The sequence below is a fragment of the Dendrobates tinctorius genome, unplaced genomic scaffold, assembly GCF_039654945.1.
Source record: "Dendrobates tinctorius isolate UK_male_01 unplaced genomic scaffold, ASM3965494v1 ptg000145l, whole genome shotgun sequence".
Classification (NCBI taxonomy): Eukaryota; Metazoa; Chordata; class Amphibia; order Anura; family Dendrobatidae; genus Dendrobates; species Dendrobates tinctorius.
The window spans coordinates 3318036-3345724 of NW_027361812.1; the positions used below are offsets into that span (position 1 = coordinate 3318036).

The window sequence follows — 27689 nt, forward strand, 5'->3', positions numbered from 1 at the left end:
ATGAGAAAAACCATTCTTTGGGTGAAATGATCTTTTAAGCAGTGCAAAAGATCGTTTTGAAAGGCCAAGAAACAGGGCAGCCTACCCTAGATTGCTCAGCGCACATTGTTATGGTCTGCCTCTATAAGCAACAGGCATTTAAAGAACCACTGAATGGTTAAAGTTTACCAATCGGCAGTCATATTGTGCCACCGATTGGTCCTTGTGAATGACCTTAAGTTAGCAGTGCAATAAACCCGGTCAAAAAGGAGCGCAAAAAATGGAAAGGGGGAGTTAAAAAGCTTCTTTATTATCCACAACGCGTTTCAACAGAATAATCCGTCTTCATCAGGTGGCAGTACCACCTGCCTCCTGTAGAAGACGGATTATTCTGTTGAAACGCGTTATGGATAATAAAGAAGCTTTTTAACTCCCCCTTTCCATTTTTTGCGCTCCTTTTTGACCGGGTTTATTGCACTGCTCTAATCTTTTTCCTCCCCTGAGGTGCCCGGCTGGAGCTGCAGTTTACCCTAATCCACACACTGCTGGCGCTCCTTTCTGACCGTCCTTACATCACCCTGACCTTAAGTTACTGTTAGATACTTTACATGAGGCTACTTTCCCACAGGAACAACGTTCAATGCACCCAATCCTTGTTTCCTTTAACATTTGCCTTTGGAGGGGAACTCATATTATATTAGTAGAAATCGGTACAAGAAATCAGTATGATCTTCAAAAATCTGTTTATGCATGAGAACCTTTAAAGCAGAGCTTCCCTTTCTTTAAATAATGATAAGTATGGATCAGCTAGACTAAACATGTACTGCCCGGTCTGATGGCATCCGATCTTGTCATATGTAAGATCCTATGCAGTTCATTATCACTCATAAATGCCTTTCTCCGTCTTCAGTTTTTCTTGGAGGACAGAATGCCTTTTTCTTGGCTGATGTTGGATGCATTGTACTGTTTTTAGTGGTGCTCGTCATTATGAGTAGTCACTGGTCTGCAGAAATATGTTTTTTTTTATATATATATATTTTTTGAAGATGTCAGACTTTCAGCTACTGATCCGTGGTAAGTATAGTTTTATAGGGGTCTTCTACTGCTCACAACGTCTATGCCATCATTAGTACAACGTGTTTTCTTTGACACAGGCATGAGGAGGTTGTGATAGTCTCTCATTCATTCTCGCATTGCTCATTAGGCCATGTTCTCTCACACAGAACAGATTCGCACTCTTTATAGTTAAGGTGATGCCATTTTTGGTTATATAGATTTTCGCCAAGGCTCTTGTGATCTCTTCTCCGTTTCTCATAAACTCTTGCTACTTTCAGATGATGATTTTTTTTTTTGCTCTCTTGACTGTTTCAGGACATGGTCTCAGCATGTGAAGTCTTCAAATGCTCCGCGTACCGCATGGTGGGGGAGAATGTTAGCTGTATAGCTCATACCTGCTGGGTGCCCTCTCACTCCCTCACACGGAGCCTGTAATGAGAACAGAGTATTCATAATAGCCAAGAACAATTGAGAAAATAAAAAATAATGCTGGAAAAAATGTACTTTATATAAGGCTGTTACAGCTGTTCTTTAATAGCTTTCCAGAAACACAGTGTACCGATATTCATGCCCAGCAACCAGCAACCTTTATTGAACTTTTGTACCAGTTAGCTGTGTGCCCATGGACTAAGAGAGTGAACAAGACAAGGAAAACACACAAGAGTGTATATATGGCGTAACATGCTGAATTTATAATCTATTTTTTCTTTTTTTTTGTAACTACATTTTTTATTAAAGTTTTATCTATTTTTGACAAATGAACATAGTTCAGGACAAACTTTTACAATACAAAAAAATAAGAAATAATTAGAATTACATTGATTTATGGTCTATTTTAAAAGGAGTAAAGTGCCCCTGGTTTCTCCTCCTGGATAAAAGGAATATGACTGTCAGTTGTTAAATGCATTACTATTATTTGTACATTATTAGACAAAACCTAACATGGAGACAAAATGAACATATACCCATCTGTAAGTAATAGTAATAGTACATATAAATAACATTTTTGTACTTAGTAAACGCTATTTTTTACTAAAAAAACCTCCGCGTCAAGGTGTACCCCAATTGGGACTGTCCTAACCTCTAGTATTAAAACCTCAACTCAGACTATCTCAATGTAGCTGCATCAGTGTGTAAAATAACAGTTGTGTGATCCCATATATCCTAACGTAAGTGGCAGCATGCTCATGTGTGCTGAGCCTGGCTTTTTCCTTGCAATCCTGCCATGTACGCCATTGTTGTCCCATGTCCTCCTAATAGTGGACTCATGAACATAAGCTAATGTGAGAGAGGTCTTTGTACTACCTTGGGTTCCTTTGGGACCTCACAGACTACAATACGCACTACTCTTGAAGTGATCTTTCTTGCTTGACTGCTCCCGGGGATGGTAATAATGGCCCTAAATTTCCTCTAGAAGTACACAATATGTTTGACTATGGGTTGGTGTTTTGTAACCTTTTCCAGCCTGATGAGTATAAACAACTCTTCTCCTGAGAGCCTAAGAAATATCCTTTGTTCACGGCATGACTCATGTCCACAAACGTATTGTGAATATCAGACATTGATAGATCAGAGTTCTTTAAATAAAATAGGTTGCCAACTCTTACCTGACTGTCATGCTACAGACATGTGCTTCTAAGCATTGCCTATCCTTATTGCAAAGCATGAGACATGTGGCAAAGCTTGTTAAAGGGTCAATATTGACTATTAGGCTTGCTACTTCCAATAGGTGGTGCTAGAGTTCAAGTCCATTTTCTCTCTGAATGGGTATTTTGCATATTTAATTTCCCAGAGGAGCTATGAATGGCCTTTAAGTCTCCTTACACTCCCACTCCACAAGGTTAGACTTTACCCTTTAGACTGCAGACACATGGAAAATTCTGACAGGTTCACAAGCTTTCAAGCTCCCCTGTATATGAAAAGGCCAATGTAAAACTGTGTAAGAATTTTACAATAGTTTCTGGTTTGCGCCAATGTTAACGTACATACACGGTAATAAAAATTAGAAAGGAAAATATAACGATGACTAATGCAAATTAATGGCAGAGTATTTTGACTATTATAATGTTAGAAGTTTATTCCATAACTTACATGGCGCTTTACATCGTCCATACTTAGAGTTGCTCCTTTGTCATTGTTGTTACGTTTTGAATCTTTCCCGCATTTTGCACCTCCACACAGTTTATATCTCAAAACCTGAAAAAAAATCCATCCACCATTAATCCTGCCATTTTCCTAGGACCAGTGTACAGTTTTAGTTTTCGGTTAGATTGCCTGCTCCTACCTCATACGCATAGTCGAAGAGCTCGAGAACTGTTAGGATACTTGCACCAATAAACAGGCCCATCTGTCCTCCAATGTCCCCTATAGGAAAAAAACAAAATCATAGTGTGGTAAACATGTGAGAAAAATCATTAAAGCAAGCCCAAATTTCAAATAATTATTATGCAGGACCTTGAAATTTAAAGAGGAACTACAGTATGGAAAAACCTAAAAAGTGACAGTGCATATACAGTGTATGAAATGAAATTTGGCCTATGTCATAATTTTGTCAACTTTTTGAGTTACCTTTTTTTTCCTCATAAATTCATCAAAAGCAGATGACAAACATGGTAAGTTAATTCGTTAATGCATCCCAATGGGATGATAATCAGCAAAATGCAAAAACCTACTTCCAGGAACCTGAATTAGACATCATAATGAGTAATGTTATTTTTAAGCCATGTAATAAGATGTCCTTGTATTTTTACTGCGTTTTATTATTATTTTTTTTTTAAGGAGGATTCAGCTGACTATAATGGGAAAAAACAGAACATGGCTATATCTAATGGGTTAATCTGCAAGAAGACATAGCTGATTGTAAAGGGGTAATCTGAAAAAGAAGGACTCCACTAATATTATAGAGTTAGGGTAGGTGGGCCGGCCATTTTCTCTCCATCTGAGATAAACAGTCAGATTATTCTGATCAGATTCTGGTCAGAGTTTGATCAGAATGTGATCAGTTTTTCTTTGAGGTGGGGGTAAAAATAAGTTTTTCCATATTTTCCCTAGATCTAAGGCTCTCACTACATAATGTTCAGAGACAGCCAAAAGAGGCTGTTCTGCCTTCTGAATATAGGGCAGTCTGTTTAGTTATGTGCTCTGAATAAAGCAATCTGTTTGTATTATTGCTGGGTTAATTATAGCACCATCTAGTGGTGGCTGAATTTATAGCTGCGTCTTAAACAGCATTCAGAGCCTGTGCCTTTAACAGAAGCAATGCACTTTGTGATTGAAGAAATGCATTGTGGGAACTACGCCGTGTATTCTGGGATGAAGGAGACTCCATCTTCTTTTTGTCTATCTCATAGGATGCACATGTGAATTTTGTCCTCCTGTTTATCTTTGTTTTCCTGTGACTTCTCTACTTGAGTCTGCTATATGGGTAAAGCATATCTGGTAAGAATCAGTGTTTTCTTACAATGCAGTGATTTACAGAGGTGTTATTACTGTCTAGCAGCTAGGAGATGTCATTAACTGTTTAGCTACCAGTTCACAGTGAATGTAATCAGGGACTCATGTATTCTCATGTAATGTTTGCACTTTCTATAAATGTGTTAGCTGTGTTATCATCTGCCGAATACTTACCTATGTCATTTTGTATTCCTTGTAGTTTTACTGCGCATGTTCTATACTGTTCACCGATAAACAAGTTAGACTACAGAGAACCGTCTGCTTATTTGGGACACAGAACAGTGGTTTATGCTGAATGCTGATTTGCACACCGTGTCAGCGTGTATGAAGGCAGAACAGAGGCCGTGACTTCCTGTTTGTAGTCTTCTCCTGCTCCTCCATAGCACAAACTACTAATCCATCTTACATTGCCTCTTTATAACATTCAGCATGAAGTAAGAGTCAGCAGAAGGTAACAGAAAAGACATCACATGTGTTTCCATATTACACAGTCTCCCTCACACAGGGGTATGTTCCAACTAAAAGCAGGAAGTCTCACACAGCTGACAAAGTAGTGAGACAGCGGAAAGTCTGATGGCAGTCTCCCTTTCTTAAAGGCTAGAGCTATAATCACTAAATTAAATGACATTTTTTTTTAGTTTTCAGAAAAAAACCCTAAATCACTGTATCAGGGTATTCTGCTGTTAATCCGCATCAAAGACTGGCAATTAAGTAGTCATCATTCTCCAGTAAGGTAAAGCTGTGCATAGAAGTCTGGTAAATCTTAATAGGGCTTCCAAGGACAGGCTTTTTTCTAGTCACTCTACTTAGCAGGTCCCAAAGGAACCCTGGCCTTCAGTCTCTAGCCCCTACACACAGATCTGGCCTTATGCAGGGCCTGCTAGGTTACATCTACAGTGTGACTGCTTGTAAGTGGAGCAATCTGGCAATGTGACGAACCAAGTGGTCAAAACCTAAGAGAGCTGAGTCAGGACGCAGTAGGAAATCAGTCATGTGGTCAGGGAAATGGCAAGATCAATACCAGGAGGTCAGAGTCAGAATAGGGACAGCATTGTGAAGAAATGAACATAAAATATCAATGTCTTCCAAAGGTCTCTTACATTGTGTATACACATTAATGTGGAATTCAGGTGTACATGCTGTTCGCCACATTTATTGATAGTTTAAGGCTATGTGCCCACGTAGCGTTTTAAAACGCACAATGAAAACCGGACTCCTTCCCAGAAATCGCGCGTTTTTTTCCGCGCGATTTCACGGCGATTTTACCGCGATTGTGTTCGCGATTTTGCCGCGATTTTCTCAAGCACTTTCCAAGCGATTTGAAGCATCACTTGGAAAGTGATTGACAGGTTGGTCACACTCGTCAAACATAGTGTTTGACAAGTGTGACCAGCTTTTTACTATTGAGGCCGCCTATGCAGCATCAATAGTAAAAGATAGAATGTTAAAAATGATAAAAAAATAAAAAATCGGGGTATATTTACCTTCCGACGTCCAGCGCTGCCATCCCGAGCCTCAGCGTTCCCAGCGATGCCTTGCGAGACCTGTGATGACGTTGGTCTCGCGTTACTATAGCGATCTCGCGAGACCACGTCATCACAGGACCTTGCCGCAAGGCATTACTGGGAACGCTGAGGCCCGGGAATACAGCGCGGGACGTCGGAAGGTAAATATACCCCGATTTTTTATTTTTTATTCTTTTTTTTACAGGGGTATGGTACCCAGGGCCTGGAGGACAGTCTCCTCTCCTCCACACCGTGGGTACCAACCGCACATGAGACGCTTAACTTCCCGCATGGTGGGTATAGCCACATGCGGGAAGTCAGCGATTCTCATGCATTCCTATGGGTGCGGAATCGCGGCAATTCTTTGCGATTCCGCACAAAAGAATGATCATGCTGTGATTTTTTCCGTGATGCGAAAAAAGCGCAGCATTAGCACAGCATGTGCGGAATGCCATAGGAATGCATGGGTGCGTCATATACAAGATTTTTAAACGTTTTCGCAGCATTTTTGCGCCGAAAATCGCGGCAAAAACGCTTAAAAATCGCATCGTGGGCACACAGCCTTAAACACTTTTTGAACCTTGTTAAAAAAAAGCATAGGTTACTTGGTAGAAACAGGGAATGTCAAAGCCAGCAGTAGTTTAAAATTAGATAAAAGTGTATAAAGATACACCAAATATATCAAGCAGTATGAATCACAAATGCTAAATTTAAGACTGTCTAGGTACACTGTTTAGATATTAGACAACTTGGTAGGGATGATGTCCAGCAACAGATCTGGAGAGGTAAGTGTTAAAAAACAACTATTTATTTAAAAAAATGATTAATTTTTATTTTTCAAAAAAAGTTTTGCATCATATTAGTAAAAATTGCACATCCCTGGGAATGCACCATACTGATGCGTTTCAAGCTACTTGTTCTTTGTCATAGTATGGTATGTTTCCTATAGCTAGGGTGTTGTGCAGTTTTTACTAATATGATATAAAAAAAATTTGAAAAAATGTTTCAATCATTTTTTGAAATAAAAAGCTGTTTTTAACACATACCTCTCTGGATCTGTTGCTGGACATCTTCCCTACCAAGTTGTCTTCATTTCCTGTTGCTGCACTACCGGAGAACTTCAGTTTATGGGTGAGCTGGATTACTAATTTTTCTATATGTTTAGATATTAGGTAGTATAAAACTAATGATAAAGTAAGAATGCAAAAAAAAATTAAAAAAAAAACAAATAGAAAATGTCCATTGAACATTGTATTCTAAAAAATATTAAATATTATGTGGATAACCTTAAAAAAACAGTTAGAATGACCTCCAATGTAAGCTCAATTTCTTCTCAGGGAAAGCCCATTAATGAAATTGGCATATTTCTTGGGAAAGATGAAAAGATTTTGTGAGATACTTTTGCTATGCCTTGTGTGGCTGATGCAAACCATTGGGCTACACATTTCTAGGCAGTCACAACCATAATGAATGTACACAAATGCTAAAATGAAAGCTTTGATTTGGTTCATGAGATATCTCACCGAGAAGTCCAGCCACCTCGTATGCCTTCTTTTGCTGTATAGTTTCATAATTCAATGCTTCAAAGAAAATATCCAGTACCAAAATGTTCTCCCTGTTAAATCAAGAACGTAAAGTGATAAGAATATGTAGACATACACAGTGTCAGACTGGGGTGGCAAGGCCCACCAGTAACATTGAATTTAGTTGTCCACGGTCCAGCTGCAAGGAAAAATAATCTGACCCTAGTGCAAAGATTTATTATGTATGCTTCTATATAATCTTAAACTGAACAGTTTGTATAATGAAGTTCTCTGTAAATATAGAATTAACTATATTAATAATGAGCATTAGAACTCCTTCACAGGGGCCTACCGGAGGATTCCCCTGCTTCCCTGAGGGACAGTCCAAGCTTAGATATACATCAAGATCTATAACAAAATCCTCAGGGTCAGGTCGTAGAGACCGTGGCTGGTCACACAAATGTTATAAAGTGGTAAAAAGGAAATAATGATAGTTTTTAAAATAAAGAAAATACCCTCAAACTGTACAGTAATTTAGAACCTGGGATGTGCCCAAACTATCAAGGAACATGCTTTAATTAAAATGTATAAAATCTATACTCACTGTAATCTGTTACAGTTTATTTCAGAGCTATATTGAAATGTACGGAGAATCAGTCACAGCAGGCTGCCTTTACATTATCCGAGAGTCTGTCTGCATGACAGCCGGAAGCTTTACCGTCCAACTTGGATCTTCACAGTGTTGTGAAGAACAAAAAAATACTTCTTACAGAAGTAATACAGTCTGACAATGAAAAGTGTGTTCATGTCTCCATGTAATAATACATACTGCTGATGAAAAAATGACACAGAAATAGCCCTTTTTAAGCTAAAGAGCTTCGCTTGGGGCTCTGTTCTTTACATATTTTTAGCAGTGAAGATGTTGCACTGAAGTTTAGCGCACAGAGGAATCATTTTGTATATGGAGACCAGGAGATAACATTCTGGCTATGTACTGTACAAGTAATTTGAAAGCCTTGATGATACAATATATAGATCTAGTTACATCAAGAGGAACACTTTAGATGTACCATGCAAAGCATGTGCCCCAGGTTCCTCTGCTGGAGGGTATGAATGGAGAGACATAGGCCAGATTTCTTCAGAAAAACAAAATAAAAATAATTATCCAACTACTTTACAACTGATGTGGTTACTTTTGGGAGGTAATATCTAGAATTTTATGGATGGTGGAATGTCTCCATATTATGCCAATTTTGTAAAAAAAAAGTGTTGAAATGTTTTTGACAATTTGCCAAGTAACTTTTGTAATATATCTAATTGCAGAACAATACATCCTGCTAATTTTATCAGAATCCTCCTACCCTGCTCCACTGGACGGATCACTATCAATTCAATGGTACAAGAATGGTACATTCTTGTGCAGGTTATGGTTTTGATGCAGGGATCAAATTTCATCTATAAGACAGTGAGAAAGGCACATGCACACTCAGGTGCTGCAGTTTATAGTAAGTGTTTACTGTTTCATATCAGGGCTGGAGTCACAGCAACACTGTTCATGAATGCTGTAAAATGTCATCCATGCTATTTTCTTCTGAATGTGTGACAGATAATGGAGCAGAAACTCCTCTTTTCTTTGTCTGCTGTGCATTGTGTGTGGGATTAATCATGGCAGTTAATCTTGGTCCCTGAACAGGACACATGTTGACCAGAGATGTTGCTATACCACCTACTATATACATGATTGCTTATTCTGATAAGCCAACTGAAACAGCATTCACTCTTTCAAAGGAGTTGTTCATTTTCAATCAAAATTGGTCAATGGACAGGCTATGCTTTAAAATGACATATATTATATTTTAGGGTAGATTTCGTCCCAAAAATGACTTGCTGATTTTCTATGACAATTTGGTCAAGCCAGAATTTCAATTACTTTTAGTCTCGAGGACAGAAAAATCTACATTAAAATGATACCACAAAAACATCAATATATCATAAACCTGCATGCCACCCGGCTTATTTCAGTCACAATGGACTTCATCCAAAGTCAAAAAGGCAGTCAGCCAACTACAGCAAGGTCTTAGGATGTATTTCAGTTTCTTTTTCATCCATCCACAGGTGATTAGTTATCAGATTGGCAGAGCTACAAATGGTTCCAACAAGCAGCATCTGAGAACATCAGGGTGTTTGCAGAGTGTAACAAAACACGTCTAAAGATCTTGATGAAAGCTGCAACTGATTTGCAACCTATTTACTGAAAAAAAAATGATTTGCTTTGTCTGGTACATAAAATCAAATGTAAAGAACATGACTATCCTAAGCGCTCAAAAATTGAAAAAAGCGCTCTATAATAATAATAATAAATTTTATTTTTATAGCGCCGACATATTCCGCAGCACTTTACATTTCAGAGGGGATTTGTACAGACAATAGACATTACAGCATAACAATAATCACATACAGTAGATTATAACAAATACCAAGAGGAGTGAGGGCCCTGCTCGCAAGCTTACAGTCTATGAGGAAAGAGGTAGACACGAAAGGTGGGTGGTAACAGTTGCCCTGATTGTATGGACCAGCCATAATGTTAAGTGTGTGACAGTACAGACACAGAGGGCTAATGGATGCATAAAGCATGTGGGAACATGATGCGGGGAACCTGGTTATGGTAAAATTTTTGGCTCTGCCACACAGGGATAGGTTAGGTTAATGTGTTGAGGCGATAGGCCAGTCTGAATAAATGCGTTTTCAGGACACGCTTAAAATTGTGGGGATTGGGGACTAATCGTATTGACCTGGGAAGTGCATTCCAAAGAATTGGCGCGGCACGTGTAAAGTCTTGGAGACGGGAGTGGGAGGTTCTGACTATTGAGGATACTAACCTCAGGTCATCAGCAGAACGGAGGGCGCGGGTAGGGTGGTATACTGAAACAAGGGAGGAGATGTAGGGTGGTGCTGAGCCATGGAGGGCTTTGTGGGTGAGGGTAATAAGTTTATACTGAATTCTGGAGTGGATGGGTAGCCAGTGTAATGACTGGCACAAGGTAGAGGCATCGGTGTAACGATTGGTGAGGAATATGATCCTGGCTGCAGCATTCAAGACAGATTGGAGAGGGGAGAGTTTTGTAAGAGGGAGACCGATTAGAAGAGAGTTACAATAGTCGAGACGAGAATGAATAAGAGAAACAGTAAGAGTTTTTGCAGAGTCAAAAGTAAGAAAAGGTCGAATTCTAGAAATGTTTTTGAGGTGCAGATGACAAGAGCGAGCCAGTGATCGAATGTGGGGGGCAAAGGAAAGCTCGGAATCAAGTATGACCCCAAGACAGCGGGCATGTTGCTGGGGAGTAATAGTGGAACCACAGACGGAAATGGCAATGTCGGGTGTAGGTACATTAGTAGCGGGAGGAAACACAAGGAGTTCAGTCTTTGACAGGTTCAGTTTCAGATATAGTGAGGACATGATATTAGACACAGCGTTTAGACAATCGCCAGTGTTTTCTAGAAAGGCTGGCGTGATGTCAGGAGAAGAAGCGTATAATTGGGTGTCATCAGCATAGAGATGGTACTGGAAACCAAATCTACTGATTGTTTGACCAATAGGGGCAGTGTACAAGGAGAAGAGGAGGGGGCCTAGAACCGATCCTTGAGGAACCCCAACAGTAAGGGGAAGGTGAGAGGAGGAGGAACCGGCAAAAGAAACAGTAAAGGAGCGGTCGGAGAGATAGGAGGAGAACCAGGAGAGAAAGGTGTCCTTGAGGCCAATGGAATGGAGCATAGTGAGGAGGAGCTGATGATCCACAGTGTCGAATGCTGCAGAGAGATCCAAGAGAATTAGCATGGAGTAATGACCATTTGATTTAGCTGTTAGCAGATCATTAGAGACTTTAGTGAGGGCAGTTTCAGTGGAGTGTAAAGAGCAGAAACCGGATTGGAGAGGGTCGAGAACAGAGTTTTCTGAGAGATAGCGGATAAGACGGGAGTGGACCAGGCGTTCCAGGAGTTTAGAGATGAAGGGAAGATTAGAGACAGGTCTATAGTTAGCGGCACAGTTTTGGTCGAGGGATGGTTTTTTAAGTAGTGGATGTATGATGGCATGCTTAAATGAGGAGGGAAAAATACCAGAAGAGAGAGAGAGGTTAAATATTTTAGTTAGGTGAGGGGTGACAGCAGGGGAAAGGGACTGGAGGAGATGTGACGGAAATGGGTCACTGGTGCAAGTAGTTGGGCGAGAAGATGCAAGGAGCCTGCTTACTTCTTCTTCTGTGACTGGTTCAAAATCAGAGAGTGAGTTAGATGCAGTGGGGGAGGGAGGACAGTGCATGGTATGAGGGGATTTGGAGATAATTTCCTGTCGGATCTGGTCAATTTTTTCTTTGAAGTAATTGGCCAGATCGTCAGCTCGGAGCTCAGTGGTTGGGGCCTGTACTCTTGGATTGAGTAGAGAATGAAAAGTGTCAAAGAGACGTTTCGGGTTATTGGACAGTGAGATGATGAGGGTGTTGAAATAGGTTTGTTTGGAGAGGTGAAGGGCAGTGTTGTATGTTCTAAGCATAAACTTAAAATGGATGAAATCTTCGTGTAGATTGGATTTTCTCCACAGACGTTCGGCGCACCTGGAGCACCGCTGCAGGAAACGTGTTTGCACCGTGTGCCAGGGTTGTCGCCGTCTGCGTTGTGGTGTTCTATTTATAGGGGGTGCAAATTCATCCAGGGCAGTTTGAAGTGTTTCATTGTAATGCTTCAATGCAGAATCAGGACATGAGAGGGAGGAGATAGGGGCCAATGAAGACTGCAAGTTCTTCAGAAGTTTCTGGGTGTTAATGGCCTGTGTGTTTCTATAAGTCTGGACAGTGGGGGTGACCTGAGCAGCCTGGCAGTTCTTTATAGAGAATGAAAGAAGATTGTGGTCAGAGAGCGGGAGAGGGGAGTTTGCAAAATCATCCACTGCACAAAGCCGAGAGAAGACCAAGTCGAGGGAGTTTCCGTCTTCATGCGTTGGAGAATTAGTAAGCTGCGAAAGGCCAAATGAGGAGGTTAGAGATAAAAGGTGAGTAGCAGATGGGGAGAGGGGAAGAGCAATGGGGATGTTGAAATCTCCCATGAGGAGGGTAGGGATGTCACAGGAGAGAAAATGTGGAAGCCAAGTGGCAAAATGATCCAGGAACTGATGGGAGGGGCCGGGAGGACGATATACCACCGCCACTCGCATGGAGAAGGGGGTGTAGAGTCTGACGGCATGGACCTCAAAAGAAGGGAAGACAAGTGAGGGTACTTGAGGGATAACCTGAAAGGTACATTTTGGTGATAGGAGCAGACCAACGCCTCCACCAGCTCTATTGTCTGATCTTGGGGTATGAGAGAAGTGTAGCCCCCCGTATGAAAGAGCAGCAGCAGCGGTAGTATCTGACTGCTGGATCCAGGTTTCAGTAAGAGCCAGAAGGTTAAGAGAATTAGAAAGGAAGAAGTCATGAATGAAGGAGAGTTTGTTACACACTGAGCGAGAATTCTAACCAATTCTACCATCCCACGCCATAAAGATATAAAACAAATAAAATAATATGTATACCTAACTTCACAAACCTTTATGAGGAGCTATTTTCAAAAGTTTGGACCAATTTTTTCGTGAAAAAATATAGCAAAGTTTTTGTGCACATCCTTTTACACCCACCATGAGGACAACAACTTTTTTATGTTACGCAACTCTTGCCTCTTACCTAAAAATTGTTACAGTGCTTCTTGAAAGGGGACAGGCTCAACCATTTACATCTGTATACTAACTGAAGAAGGATAAAATTCACCAGGTGATGTGGTGATAAAAAATATATAAAAATAACCACCATAAAAACAAAAAGCGGCTTTATTAAAAAATGGTACTTTTATTATTTCTGCCTACACTGGAGCCCGACATCATCATCTGGTACAGTTCATCCTTCTTGAATTGCTTCTTGTCAGAATTCTTCTTGAGGGAGACGCCTGCAGTAGACGAGTACGGAGATGTCACACCAGGTGAGAGTGTCTATTTTACCTGGGCTATTGATACGCTCAATATATACTAATTACTTTGCTCAGATAGTGACGGATTTGTTCCCACTTCCTTCTACAAGGACATTTTATCTCCATTTATATAAAACTTTATAGAACATTGTTACAATGTACATTATCATACAAACAGGAGTAATTTTTCTACATCTATAAATATGACGTTTATATTATAATATTTGTAGATATAGAAAATGACTCCTGTTTGTATATTAATGATACATTGTAGAATGAAAATTATCATGTAACAATCTCTATAAAGGTGTAAATAGTTGACCTTGCACTCTTTCACTATATCCTGCCCATTTTTTTTTAATAGAGGTAAGAGTTACATAAATGCAAAAAAGTCAATTTTTTGGGGGAAGAAATGGTTGTGCGCTCAACTTTGCTACATTTTTCAACTGGCATAACAAGCCTAATAATTCTCCCCAAAAGAGATTTGTGAAGTTGGGGTTACACATTATTTGTATTTATTTGATATCTTGCAGCATGGGATAATGGTATTGGTCACAGCAGAATCAATTGTAATGCACTTTGGATAGTCAGATTCTTTACATTTGGTGGATATCTTGTCTATCTATCTATCTATCTATCTATCTATCTACCCAAATCAATTTTTTTTCAGGAAAAGAAGATCTTTCAGACCTTCTACAGTGTTTAAGGCCAAAATATAAACTATCGTACTATCATTTAACAAAAGTACTCTTATGGTATTAATACCAATGATACCTGCCAGTGTAAATAATTACAACTACACGCAAACATTTTATAATTCTTATAAAAATCTGTAAACGTGAACACTAACACAGCAATGTGGCTGATCAGTAAAAAAAAGCAATTCCACTGATGACTTAAGGGCCTGTCACACTAAGCGATATCGCTAGCAATATCGCTATAACTTGTGACGTTGCAGCGATATTGCTAGCGATATCGCTATGTGTGATACTTACCTACGACCGGCTCCCCCGCTGGTCATCGCTGATCGCGCGAGAACGTCCTGGACTGTTTCTCGTCGTCTGCTTCCTGCGGCTCTTCCTGTGGAGACGAGCGATGAGCGTGGAGCCGGGCGGGAGGACGCAGGATCACCTACTGTGACAGGTAAGTAGCGACCCCCGTCCCCAGCGATGTCGCTGGTGAGATCTGCCTGTGTGGCAGCTCACTAGCGACCACTTAGCGATGCACCAGTGATCCTGACCGTGTCATATCGCTGGTACATCGCTAAGTGTGACAGTACCCTTAGTCACTTTTTGGAAAAAAAAGGAAAACAATAAAACACACAAAACTACCTACAATGGAAAAGACACATATATAACGTATGGTCTACCAGTTTCACAGAAGACACTTTTTCCTAGGATGATATTTTTATTTTTGGAAAACCTGACACAAATCTAAAAATTTTCTGAAACTTAACTTCACATATAGCTATGATTCTCTGAAGATTCTAAAAATCCTGAATAGCTTATCCTTCCTTGAACATTCTGGTCTTTGTCAGCATCTATCTACCTCTCAACGACTTCTTCATACTGCCCACTGATTAGGTTAACCCCTGGGTCATCCATAAGTTTTTCAAATTGTCAGAAAAGCTTTGGTCTATGTCAAAAGCTTCCGACTTTTGGTCTGGGGCCTGTCATAAAACACACAGGCATATAGTAATGTGACCTGTTTTTCTTTGGGTAGATTTCTTTATATCCAGCCTTCGCAGCAGTAACTCCATATAGCAGACCTGTAGGGCTGGATGTCACAACATGGCTGTCAGGATACATCACTTTCCATTTAATAGTTCTTGCTCACAACTCCGGATGACGCCATTCGTTATCCATCAGATTCAATAAAAATGTTACATTTGAAATAAGGTTGTAAATACGGTATTTAGCCCTCTGGAGGATCTTGACTGGTGATGAGCTTGTGCCAGCCATTATCCAAAAGATGGGAGCCTTGAAAACTTAAGATTTAAGATTTTCTGTTACTGCCTAACCACCTGTCTTTATACTGTAAATATCGGTAGAAATTATATGCAAGGTAGCTCTCAAAAAGTAAAAAAAAGCTAAAACTATGTTTTGCCTAATGGAGGAGGCTAACCCTCCAGTCAGAGGTGGGAAATTCATTTTTCCAAGGGGCCACATGAGGTACTATAACTTGTGGACGGTCGGACCAACATGCTGAACTTCATTTTACAAAATATTATTATGCTATAATTTTTAAATAATTTTTATAGCTTAATATTGAGCAGAATTAAAGTATATTGACTGCTACTGGTAATACATATTATGATAGGGCTCATTGTAAAGTGTATTTCTACCAGTAGCAGCTAATCAAAGCCATATAATTTACTGCTTTTTATGACACTGCTCCTGTCATTTGGCCTTAATTATATATATAGTATAGATGTACCTTGATCAACAGCCCCCCCACAGTATTATGCCCTTATAGCATGCTAGACGGTATAATACCCCTGCTCCCCTCCCAGACACACAGTATTGTCCCCACACAGTATTATATACCCACTGCACAAGCAGTATTATACACCAACACTTTATGATGCCCCCACACAGTAAGATACCCCCACATCCCTTCCACATAGTGAAATACCCCAAAGCCCATCACATACAGTATGATGCCCCCAAAGCCCTCACCCAGGATGATACCCCCACAGTTCCCCAAACACTATAATGCTGCCCAGTTTCCCAACATACGTACTGACTGACACTAAATAAACAATACTCAGAGTTCCATTCTCCAGATGTGGACTGAGGCTCTGCACAGCAGACACAATCTAGTGACACTGTAGCACCTGCTGTGCTGACACTTAGATGCACAGGCTGAATGGTGGAAGATGGAGACTATGGCTCCATTCTCCACCATTGTGTTTAATAGTATCTGCATTCAGGGATTACAAGAATTGTTGAAATCAAGACACCAGGTGGGGGCACACGGTACGCCATTGTTTCCACCTCTTTGGCTGGCTGGGTCCATGGGCTAGAGAAGAATAGCTCCTAGCCAAATGAGGCTTGTGGGCCACAGTTTGTCCAGGTCTGCTATAGGTTAATGTCTGACCCTTCAACGAGCTTTGCAACCTGATTATAGAAAAGCTAGAAACTCATCCAAAGACAGCCGTTTCAAGGCGCTTGCTCCTTACTATTGTAAAAGTGAAGTTTGGCTGTCTGTGGATGGGTTTCTGGTTTACCTGTGATCACTAGTTATGTTGCATGGTTCAGTAAAGGATCAGACATTGACTTGGGGTTGGCTCCCTCTACAACATGGCATGTGCTTTTGTTCTCCTACAGTGCTAATTTGCATAATTGTTTATAGATCTTTTTTCCCCCCAAAGTAGACATTTTGGATATTTATCATTGCCCCGGCATCAGGCCTCTGGAATAAAGTTGCGAATGATGGGGCATGCTGTTTATGCACCATCATTTACATCATTTTTTGCTTTTTCCACTGCTCCTACCACTTTTCTAAAAAGTGGACTGCTATTAGTGGAAGTGTTCAATTTTATCTTCTGTGGAAAACACATTGTAAGAATTGTGCAGAATATATTAAAATGTTTGTCCCTCTTATTAAAGTGCACACTGGTGTAACGTATCAAATTCATTAAGACTAAAGCCAAAATTGCCTTTTTTAATATAGTCACTGATTGTGTGATGTAATATGCAGATATACTGTATATAAGGCAATGTCCTGCATTCTATTTGCAAGTTAGACAGCATAGACAAACATTAGACATAGCATTGTGTATCTACTGTATATTAAAAGTATTTAGAATTACTGTATATAGAAAGTAGATTCTACTTGGCTGGCTTTTTACATGTACAACAAGGCAGCAGAGATAAATAATAAGTAGTATTGGCATCACATGTAGCAGTAGAGCCATCCATTTCCTTCCAACAATCACTTATTCCAAAGATTTATGGAGTATATAGACAGGTTCCAATTGATGGGAGAGGAACAAGACTCGCATCATTTGCCAGTGCAATCTATATCTAGTCCATTTCTCCTTCATTCAGAACCACTAGAAATGTTAAAGCATCAATGAGTTTCCTAAACCAATAATTCTTTTAGTGTTTTCAGTTTTGCCCATAAGTCCTCATGCACACATGTCTAGGAATGAACAATATCTACTGGTATTATGATCTAAATGATACCATTTTTATGACCATATGTTTTCGCTTTGATATCCAATGATTTTCAGGTGTTTCCATATCGTATTCTGAAATAAGTCCTGCTTCATAGCCAGTCCTCATTGCCAATATTCCTTACCGCAACCCGTATACACAGATGTGATGTTAAGGTTTTGATCACTTTTATGGTAAAAACTCATGCAATCCAATGAAGCGCTACATATTGTTACATTCAGCAGTACATACACTGCATGCAAAAATACTTCTATATAATCAGAAGAGAAAATACAGAAACTTACATAGTAAAACATTAATGCTATATTATAACGAAGCCTGAGGCCGAGTTCTGATGGCCATACTGAAAAAACAGGCCAGCTTCATGAGCTCGTTTGCATTGAGGTCGGGTGCCCAATCTGCCTTTACATTCAAAGCATAATTTTGGTACCGAGCAGAAACAAACAGGTGAGAATATTACAGGCTGCAATTTTTTCCATGCAGACCATCGGTCAGTGTGGAAAATCAACCAGACTTATTGGCTATAGTGGGTCTCCGTGCTTTGGGTGTGCAGTCAATGGTGTACAGACATAGCATACATTGGTCTGAACCGGCCCTTACTGGATTTTTCCAGGATTAGAACACTGCCACGCCTGTCCATATGTGGGCTACTGGAGATCAATCCCAATAATTTCAGTAGAGCCAAACTGCAATGCCAAACACTAGCAATGGACAGGTGTGGTGCTGTTCCTGGAAGAAAGCAATCTTATTTTTCCAACACTCTTTAAAAGAGTTTTTAAAGGTAATCTGTCAGTAGGATCAACCCTCTTAAGCCGTCTATATCAGCATGCAGAACATAGGCATCTGAATAAAATAATACCTTGATTTTCCCGATCCAATGTCTTATTCCAGAGAAATCCAGGTTTTTCCAAATATGTAAATGAACTGTTAAGATCTATGGGCCAGACACAGATCTCCTAGAGAATCTGCCTCCAGATCCTACTTTATATTAATGTGGAGGTTACCAGTGTGAGACATGTAATGACTGACAATCTGTTCTCCTGATCTACATGACTCACAGTGTTAACTCCTCTTTTCATATAGAGTGGGAAAATAAGTATTTGATAAACTGCCAATTTTGCAAGTGTTTGCACCTACAGAGGTCTGTAATTTTTATCGTAGGTTCACTTTAACTGTGAGGCAGTATCTAAAAGTAAAAACCAGAAAATCACATTGTATGATTTTTAAATAATTAAATAGCATTTTATTGCATGAAGTAAATATTTGATACAATAGAAAAACAGAAATTAATATTTGGTGCAGAAACCTTTGTTTACAATTACAGAGGGCAGATGTTTCCTGCAGTTTTTGAACAAGTTTGCACACACTGCAGCAGGGATTTTGGCTGATTCCTCCATACAGCTTATGCAGATCTTTCAGGTTTCGGGACTGTTTCTAGACAGCATTGAAGTTCAGCTCCCTCCAAAGATTTTCTGTTGGGTTCAGGTTTGGAGACTGGCTAGGCCACTCATGGACCTTGAAATGCTTGTTACTGAACCACTCCTTAGTTGCCCAGGCTGTGTGTTTTAGGTCGTAGTCATGCTTGAAGACCCAGCCACGACCCATTTTCAATGCTCTTATAGAGGGAAAGGGGTTGTTGGCCAAAATCTCGCAATACGACCCCATTCATCTTCCCTTCAATACTGTGCAGCCAACCTACCCCCTTTGCAGAAAAGCACCCCCAAAGTATGATATTTCCCCCACCATGCTTCACAGTTGGGACGGTGTTGTTGGGGTTGTACTCATCCTCCTTCCTCCAAACACGGCAAGTGGAGTTGATACCAAAAAGATCTATTTTGGTCTCATTTGACCACATGACCTTCTCCCATGCCTCCTCTAGATCATCCAGATGCCCACTGGCGAACTTCAAATGGGCCTGGACATGTGCTGGCATGAGAAAGGTAGACCTTGCATGCCCTGAAAAATTTTAATCCATGACGGCGTAAAGTGTCACTAATGGCAATGTTTGAGACTGTGGTCCCACCTCTCTTCAGGTCATTGACTATATCCTTCAGTGTAGTTCTGGGCTGATTTTTCAGAATCATCCTTACCTCACAAGGTGAGATCTTGCATAGAGCCTCAGACCGAGGAAGACTGACAATCATCTTGTATTTATTTCATTTTTTAATGATTGCACCAACAGTTGTTGCCTTCTCACTAAGCTGCTTGCCCATTGTCCTAAAGCCCATCCCAGCCTTGTGCAGGTCTACAATTTTGTCCTTGGGGTTCTTAAATAGCTCTTTGGTCTTATCCATGTTGGAGAGGTTAGAGTGTGATTGATTAAGTGTGTGGACAGGTGTCTTTTATACATGTAATGAGTGCAGAGTTGGAGGGCTTCTTAAAGAAAAACTAACAGATCTGTGAGAGCCAGAATTTTTGCTGGTTGGTAGGGGAAATACTTATTTAATGCAATAAAATCCAATTTAATTATTTAAAAATCATACAATGTGAGTTTCTGTTTTTTTATTTTTAGATTCTGTCTCTGTTGAAGTTTACCTATGATAAAAAGGACAGACCTCTCCATTCTTTGTAGGTGGGAAAACTTGCAAAATCGGCAATGCATCAAATACTTATTTTCCCCATTATACAGTAAGCTCTGGTGCCAGATTCTCAGGGAGATATATGTCCGTCACATAGATCTTAAAGGGAATCTGTCACCTGAATTTGGCGGGCTATTTAAATGACTTCAGTCCCGTCCGATGGGCGGTGTTTCGTTTCCTATCCATTCCTCCTTCCCATCCGTGGCCACCGTCCGCAATATTTTCTGGAAAATATTTTCTGTTGTTGATTCTTCACCAAAAATTTACATTTGGTATCTTTATGTTTGAAGCATGATATGTGGGAAAAGGTTGAAAAGTTCCAGGGGGCCGAATACTTTCACAAGGCACTGTATATCCCATCTGGTGCTTTGAGATGGGGACAGCATGGGCCTGTGTGATTTCAAATGCCAGGGCTGAATTTAAGCCTCAATCAGTTCCTGGTTAATACCTATACAATTAGCCTATGTTTGCTATTTTCATGGGTGTGATCCTATGTTTTGAGGCTTTGGGAAATAAAATGAGATTTTTTACTGTATGAGTATCAAAATGCTCTGGTAGGCTATCCAGAACGACTCATCTACCTTTGAGCATATGTATTTCTGTGACTAGATGTTGTACCACCAGCCTCCCTAAATATTTAGATGATTTACTGGAATTTAATTTAATACACTTTCTCTATTAACCCAGTTGTGTGTATCTGCTTTGCGTTGCACTCCTTTCGGTGTGAGTAGCCCCTCACCATCTTTATGTATAGGCTACTGGTTCAGGTTATACAGTATCTAGTTTTCTAGGCGTCAACTATCAGTGTTAGGACTCATTAGTGCTATTTAGAGGTACTCATCCTTGAGCGGGGGCATCATATCGTCTACATTAGCGTTGAATGTATAAAGTATATTTTTTAGAATTTTTTTGCTCTGCTTGGTTGGTAATTGATTTTGGGCCCTTTACCCTATATACCCTCATTCAATTTGCTTGTATATAAGAAAATCACAATCACTATTCTTCTATATAATGGGAGCTATGGAAAGGGACAGTCCATTAAATATTAAAAAGAAACAACAGATTCAAAGAAAATTAAAACTGAAATAAAAAACTATACAGTTTAATGAAATGTGTTAAAGGGAACCTGTCAAGCAATTTGTGACCAAACCACAGGCAGCAGGAATGACAGCCTGGCTGCACAATTGCAGAACTTGACCCTGGACCCGAACCCCATATAAGTCATTGTGGACCCAAACTTTGGAGCTGTAAAATGGCTGTAGGATGGTCGTAGTAAAGGCTAGGTGCATGGAAAAGGAAGCAAAATGGGGGTATGAGCAGAATAATTGCCCTACAAACATTTATGGATAGAAAAATTTGTAAAAATTAATGTTGAACCAGGAGGCAGAATTTCAAGTAGAGGAGTGAAGCACTGCCTTGCATGTGTAGTTTACTGTATTTGCTAATAAATAAAAAAGTAAATGAAATAAACAAAGTGAGGTCCTCCATATTTTATTAACCAGCCAAGGGAAAGCAGGCAGCTGTGAACTTGTGTTATTATGATGGGAAGGGACAAATATCCATGGACCTTCCCAGACTATCAATATCAACTCACATGTGTCTGCTTTGCCTTAGCTGGTTATTACAAATCGGGGACCCTAAAATAATGACATGGGGTCCCCCGTATTTTTAACAACCAGCTAAGGCAAAGCAGACAGCTGAGGTTAATATTAATAGGCTGGGAAGGTCCTTGGACACCTTCCCAGCCTAATAAGACCAGCCCCAGATTTTTTTATGTGTGTTTTTTCTCTTTTTACTTATGGGGTTAGTAATGGGGGTGTCTGATAGATGCCTCTCCATTACTAACCCAGGGGCTTGATGTCAGCAGACATTACACAGCTGACATCAACCCCACCATCCCAATATCCTGATTACCACCGCATCAGGGCAATCTGGAAGAGCCAAGGCTAAGCGCATCTAATGGATGCGCCATTTCTGGGGCAGATAAAGGCTCGTCTTATTAGGCTTGGAAGGGGACAATATCCATGGACCTTTCCAGCCTATTAATATCAACCCACAGCTGTCTGCTTTGCTTTTGTTGGTTATTAAAAACAGGAGGGACCCCACATCATTTTTGGGGGTCATTTTTTTTATTAACCAGCAAAAGCAAAGCATGCAGCTGTAGGCTGATATTAACAGGCTGCATGTCATGGCCTGTATGTGAATTCTGGTTTAGTGCTGCAGAGGTTAATGCTTTTGGCCTCTCTCTGGTTCTGGGAGGGCTTTATATAGACTCATTTGGGCTCTATCCGTTGTCAGTGATACTTTTGACCTCGGCTTAGTTCCTGACCCTTGTGTATCTGTTGATTCTGTCTGCCTGTGTATGTTTGCTCCTGTATCACCTGGTCCGTTCCTGTTTCTGATATTGCTGCCTGCCTCTGTACTTGTTTTACCTCTCTGTTATGACCTTTGCCTGTCCCTGACCTTCTGTTCCATTGCTCCTGCCTGTACCGTGCTGCTATCTTAGGTTTCCAGACTCTGCTTTGTGACTGACCACATCCCTGTCTTGCCCCTCCTCTACTGTGCCATCTCCTGGCTTAGACCCGCGCCTGCCCAACTACTCTCTGGGCATTTCTAGCCCAAGCACCGATCTCCGGAACCCCGAGGCTTGTCTCCGCCCCAATACACTCCCACAGCAGTCACGTGCTTCAGGTCCTGTTTACCTGAAGCACGCATCTCCACCTCTGCCATCCCGCTCCACAGGTATTTTTGAGCATAGTTTGTTCAACTCAGGACATGTGCACTGGCTCAGTGAGCAAGTGCTGTGCGATGTTCCTGACACTGCGAAAGTCCATGGATATTAGCCCTTTCTTGGCAAACCCGAACAGTAACATGGACTTCCGGGAGAAATCTGTGTTTAGAGTTCAGCACCAAACACTAGGTGTCGGGTATGAACCCCAAACTTTACCATTTGCTTATCCCTACTAGACTTGTTCAGGCCTGCCCTTGGCCAGCTTTTCCCAAAGCTACTTGCAGTGTTTGATTGGTCAGAGATTTGTTAAAGGGAACCTGTCAGGAGGATTGTGCTGAGTAACCTACAGACAGTGTCAGGTCGACGCCGTTATACTGAGTACAATGATACCTTGGTTGATGAAATCCCGTTTATGGTTGTTGTTTAATCTTCATTTTCAGTTTTGAGGTAATGATATGCTCGTACTCCGGGGCCAGTCTGTGAGGGGTTTTCATGTGGTGCTCTGCTTATGTATACATCTGTATGGCTTCTGACAGGTCACTCAGTGACCTGCCCCCTAGTCTATAAAATGAATAATATATATATTTATATATATATATATATACACATACATATATATATATATATATATATATATATATATATATATATACACACTATATATATATATATAGATATACACAGTATATCTTGGGGGAAAAAAACCCTTCTGTATGCAGGCATTTGTGGTGGCGCCTGCGCTGCACCCTAATCACATATGTGCTGTGTTTATAATTAATTTCTTTGCTGTTCTCCTGATATTCCTAGAAAAAAATATCCATTTGAAAATGCTGCCAGCTGCACCTGATCAATAGCTGCTACTGCGCAGGCGCTGGCGGTGCCATCTTGCTAGAGAAAAAAAATGTCCTCCTCCAAGTTGGCGCCGCCGGCACTTGCGCAGTAGCAGTTATCGATAGATTTTTTTTGTTTCTTTTTTTTAGGAATATCAGGAGAACAGCAAGAAATTAATTATAAATGCCGCACATATGCGATCAGGCTGAATCGCTGGCTCTTGCCTGCAGAAGGATTTTTTTTTCCATTATAGATAATATTCATTATGTAAACTAGGGAGCAGGTCACTGAGGGATCAGTGACCTGTCAGAAACCACAGACATGAATAGCACCACATGAAGACCACATGGTGGAGTTGGACAAGTCTGATCTCCAGCTATGGTCCCTGGCCAGTGCGTTTAGGGGAATAATATACCTGGCTGCAGTTGTGCATCCAGGCTGCGATTCCTGCCGTCCACGGTTTGGACATGAATCGCCTGACAGAGTTTCCTTTCAGGATCATACAATGCCTTTACGAAACAGCAGACTCCTTGGAAACAGAAGAGCTTTGGACTGTCGTCAGCGCACACGCAGCCAAGTGTCCCTGAAAATTAGTTAATAATATCAACAGCTACGATATTTAAAGAAACTGGAATGTCTGCCACTTATTTTTCAGTAAATAAGTGCAGAAATTTCTATGTAGACAGCTGTGTGACATTCTTATATAAAATGAGTTTTATATTAAAAGAAAAATGTGTTTTTCAGCTCTGTGGGAAATGGTAAATCAGCATTCCTGCTCAGATGTTTGCTGCAGTGCTGTAAGCATGCACGCAGAGGAAAAGGTCAGCTATTTATTTTCCTTTAAAGCAAATTTTTTATCAATTCAACCTCACTTCACTTGTAATCAGATATTGAAGTAGAGATGCAGAGACAGTGGAAGTGTATAAATCACATGTAAAATTGAGTGCTATACTTGATCCATTTAAAAGAACAAGCTTTAAAGATTGCACTTTTATCATCTGGAAAACGCAGTACAGATTCACATGGGAAAACCAGAATGGCGAACCAAACAGGAAACTTGGGGTGTACGCTAAGGTTCATTCATCCACACTACAACTGTTCTATCTCCTTGGAGTTGCTCCATTTCAGTAAAAAAAAATTTAGCTTCTGCACATAATCATATTAATGAGGTTGTCCACTACTGTACAACACCTTCTTAGTAGCTCCTGGACCTTCAGTCTCACCGATGTTTCTCCCGCGATTGTTGCAGCCAATCAACAATTGCTGATCAGACTGCAGCTAGTCTGAACTTTGACTTGGCCATTCTAACACCTGGATACGTTTATTTGTGAACCATTCCATTGTAGATTTTCCTTTATGTTTGGGACCATTGTCTTGGTGGAAGACAAATCTCCGTCCCAGTCTCAGGTGTTTTGCAGTTTTGCAGACTCCAACAGGTTTTCTTCAAGAATGGTCCTGTATTTGGCTCCATCCATCTTCCCATCAATTTTAACCATCTTCCCTGGCCCTGCTGAAGAAAAGCAGGCCCAAACCATGATGCTGCCACCACGTTTGACAGTGGGGATGGTGTGTTCAGGGTGATGAGCTGTGTTGCCTTTACGCTAAGCATATCGTTTGGCATTGTTGCCAGAAAGTTTGATTTTGGTTTAATCTGACCAGAGCACCTTCTTCCACATGTTTGGTGTGTTTCCCAGGTGGCTTGTTGCAAACTTTAAACAACACTTTTTATGGATATCTTTGAGAAATGGCTTTCTTCTTGCCACTCTTCCATAAAGGCCAGATTTGTGCAGTGTACGACTGATTGTTGTCCTATGGACAGACTGTCCCACCTCAGCTGTAGATCTCTGCAGTTCATCCAGAGTGATCATGGGCCTCTTGGCTGCATCTCTGATCAGTCTTCTCTTTGTTTGAGATGAAAGTTTAGAGGGAAGGCCGGGTCTTGGTAGATTTACAGTGGTATGATACTCCTTCCATTTCAATATGATCGCTTGCACATTGCTCCTTGGGATGTTTAAAGTTTTGGAAATCATTTTGTATCCAAAACCGGCTTTAAACTTCTCCACAACAGTATAACGGACCTGCCTGCTGTGTTCCTTGGACTTCATGATGCTATCTGTGCTTCAAACAAAACCCTGAGTATCACAGAGCAGGTGTATTTATACAGAGACTTGATTACACACAGGTGGATTATATTTATCATCATTAGTAATTTAGGACAACATTGGACCATTCAGAGATCCACAATGAACTTCTGGAGTGAGTTTGCTGCACTGAAAGTAAAGGGGCCGAATAATATTGCACGCCCCACTTTTCAGTTTTTGTATTTCCACAAAAATTTAAAATAACCAATAAATTTCGTTCAGCTTCCCAGTTGTGTCCCACGTGTTGTTGATTCTTCACCAAAAATTAACATTTGGTATCTTTATGTTTTAAGCATGATATGTGGGACAAGGTTGAAAAGTTCCAGGAGGCCGAATACTTTTGCAAGGCACTGTATTAACCTGGAAAGAGGAAAGCAAGATTTACTACATTATCAATATTTCTAATGATACCTGTCAGTGACTTTGTGCTCCGTCACAAGTCTTAACAGTATGGGTGTCTTGAGAACACAGATTCTGTAAACTACATATCAGTCATGGCAGCCCACAACCAGACAGGCCCTTCTGGTATTTGCCAGAATTGCTAGATGGCCAGTCCGGCCCTGAGTATAACTTATAGTCCGTCAAAACACAGATAGATAATCCCACACAGTACCTTGAAAAGATTTTTTAAAAAATGCCCATTATCCCGAAATGCTTCCCTCCTTCCTTACTCAAGGCTCATCAGGAAATTCCTTCTCATCATGCACCAGGGCGGACAATGAGCACTCAGGGCTCCTGTGGAAATGCTAAACGTCGTGGAAAGCAACAATGAAAGCATCAGATGAAAACAATTTGGGTGCACTGAATAATGTGTTTGGAGGTGGCATCATTCTCCTCTGGCAGCAAAGGTAAAGAAAAAGAATAATCAGCTGTCCTGAATAAGAACAAGGTATTGAGGAGGATTAATGAAGCTGGATCTGCAGAGACCGGTTGATCTTTTTGGGTTGAGTTAGCACTATAGCCTCCTTCATAAATAACTTCACACTGAGCTTTGCCTCTATTACTATATCTATTCATATATTTTTAAAATGTTCTTTATCCTTGAATTGTGAATCCTTGTATTGTGCATATTAACATGATGGATAGGATAAGCTGTTATGATAAAATCCATCAGCTCTCTAACAAGTTGAAGCTGTTGAGTACGCCCGTGGAAGTGAGTGCAAAATTGTAATCGAAACTCAGATTTATCTACTCTCAGACAAAACAGAGGCAAACTGCCAGCAGTGGCATATCTAAATATTCACCTTTGGTGAAGGGAACACTTAAACAACAGGATCTAACTCCAAGTAAATCAAACTTCTGTGAAATCAAACTGTCCACTTAGGAAGCAACACTGATTGACAATCAACTTCACATGCTGTTGTGCAAATGGAATAGACAGCAGATAGAAATTATTAGCAATTATCAAGACACCCTCAATAAATGATTGTTTCTGCAGGTGGGGCCACAGACCACATCTCAGTACCAATGCTTTCTGGCTGATGTTTTGGTCACTTTTGAATGTTGGTTATGCTTTCACACTTGTGGTAGCATGAGACGGACTCTACAACCCACACAAGTGGCTCAGGTGATGCAGCTCATCCAGGATGGCACATCAATGTGAGCTATGGCAAGAAGGATTGCTGAGTCTGTCAGCGTAGTGTCCAGAGGCTGGAGGACCTACCAGGAGACAGGCCAGTACACCAGGAGATGTGGAAGAGGCCGTAGGAGGGCAACAAC

The 27689-nt window shown here is 40.6% G+C and overlaps 1 protein-coding gene across 3 annotated transcripts in view; it reads right to left on the reverse strand.

Moving 5' to 3' along the window:
* Positions 1 to 705: 705 nt before the first annotated feature.
* Positions 706 to 27689, reverse strand: part of ASIC1 (acid sensing ion channel subunit 1) — a 523004-nt gene continuing 496020 nt past the window's right edge. For all 3 annotated transcript variants that reach the window (XM_073546130.1, XM_073546132.1, XM_073546129.1), the window contains 4 exons: positions 7517 to 7608; positions 3320 to 3399; positions 3127 to 3231; positions 706 to 1464 (listed from right to left, as the gene is read on the reverse strand). In XM_073546130.1, coding sequence (XP_073402231.1) covers positions 1360 to 1464; positions 3127 to 3231; positions 3320 to 3399; positions 7517 to 7608 — 382 coding nt within the window. In that variant the 3' untranslated portion in view covers positions 706 to 1359. The remainder of the gene's footprint in view (positions 1465 to 3126; positions 3232 to 3319; positions 3400 to 7516; positions 7609 to 27689) is intronic.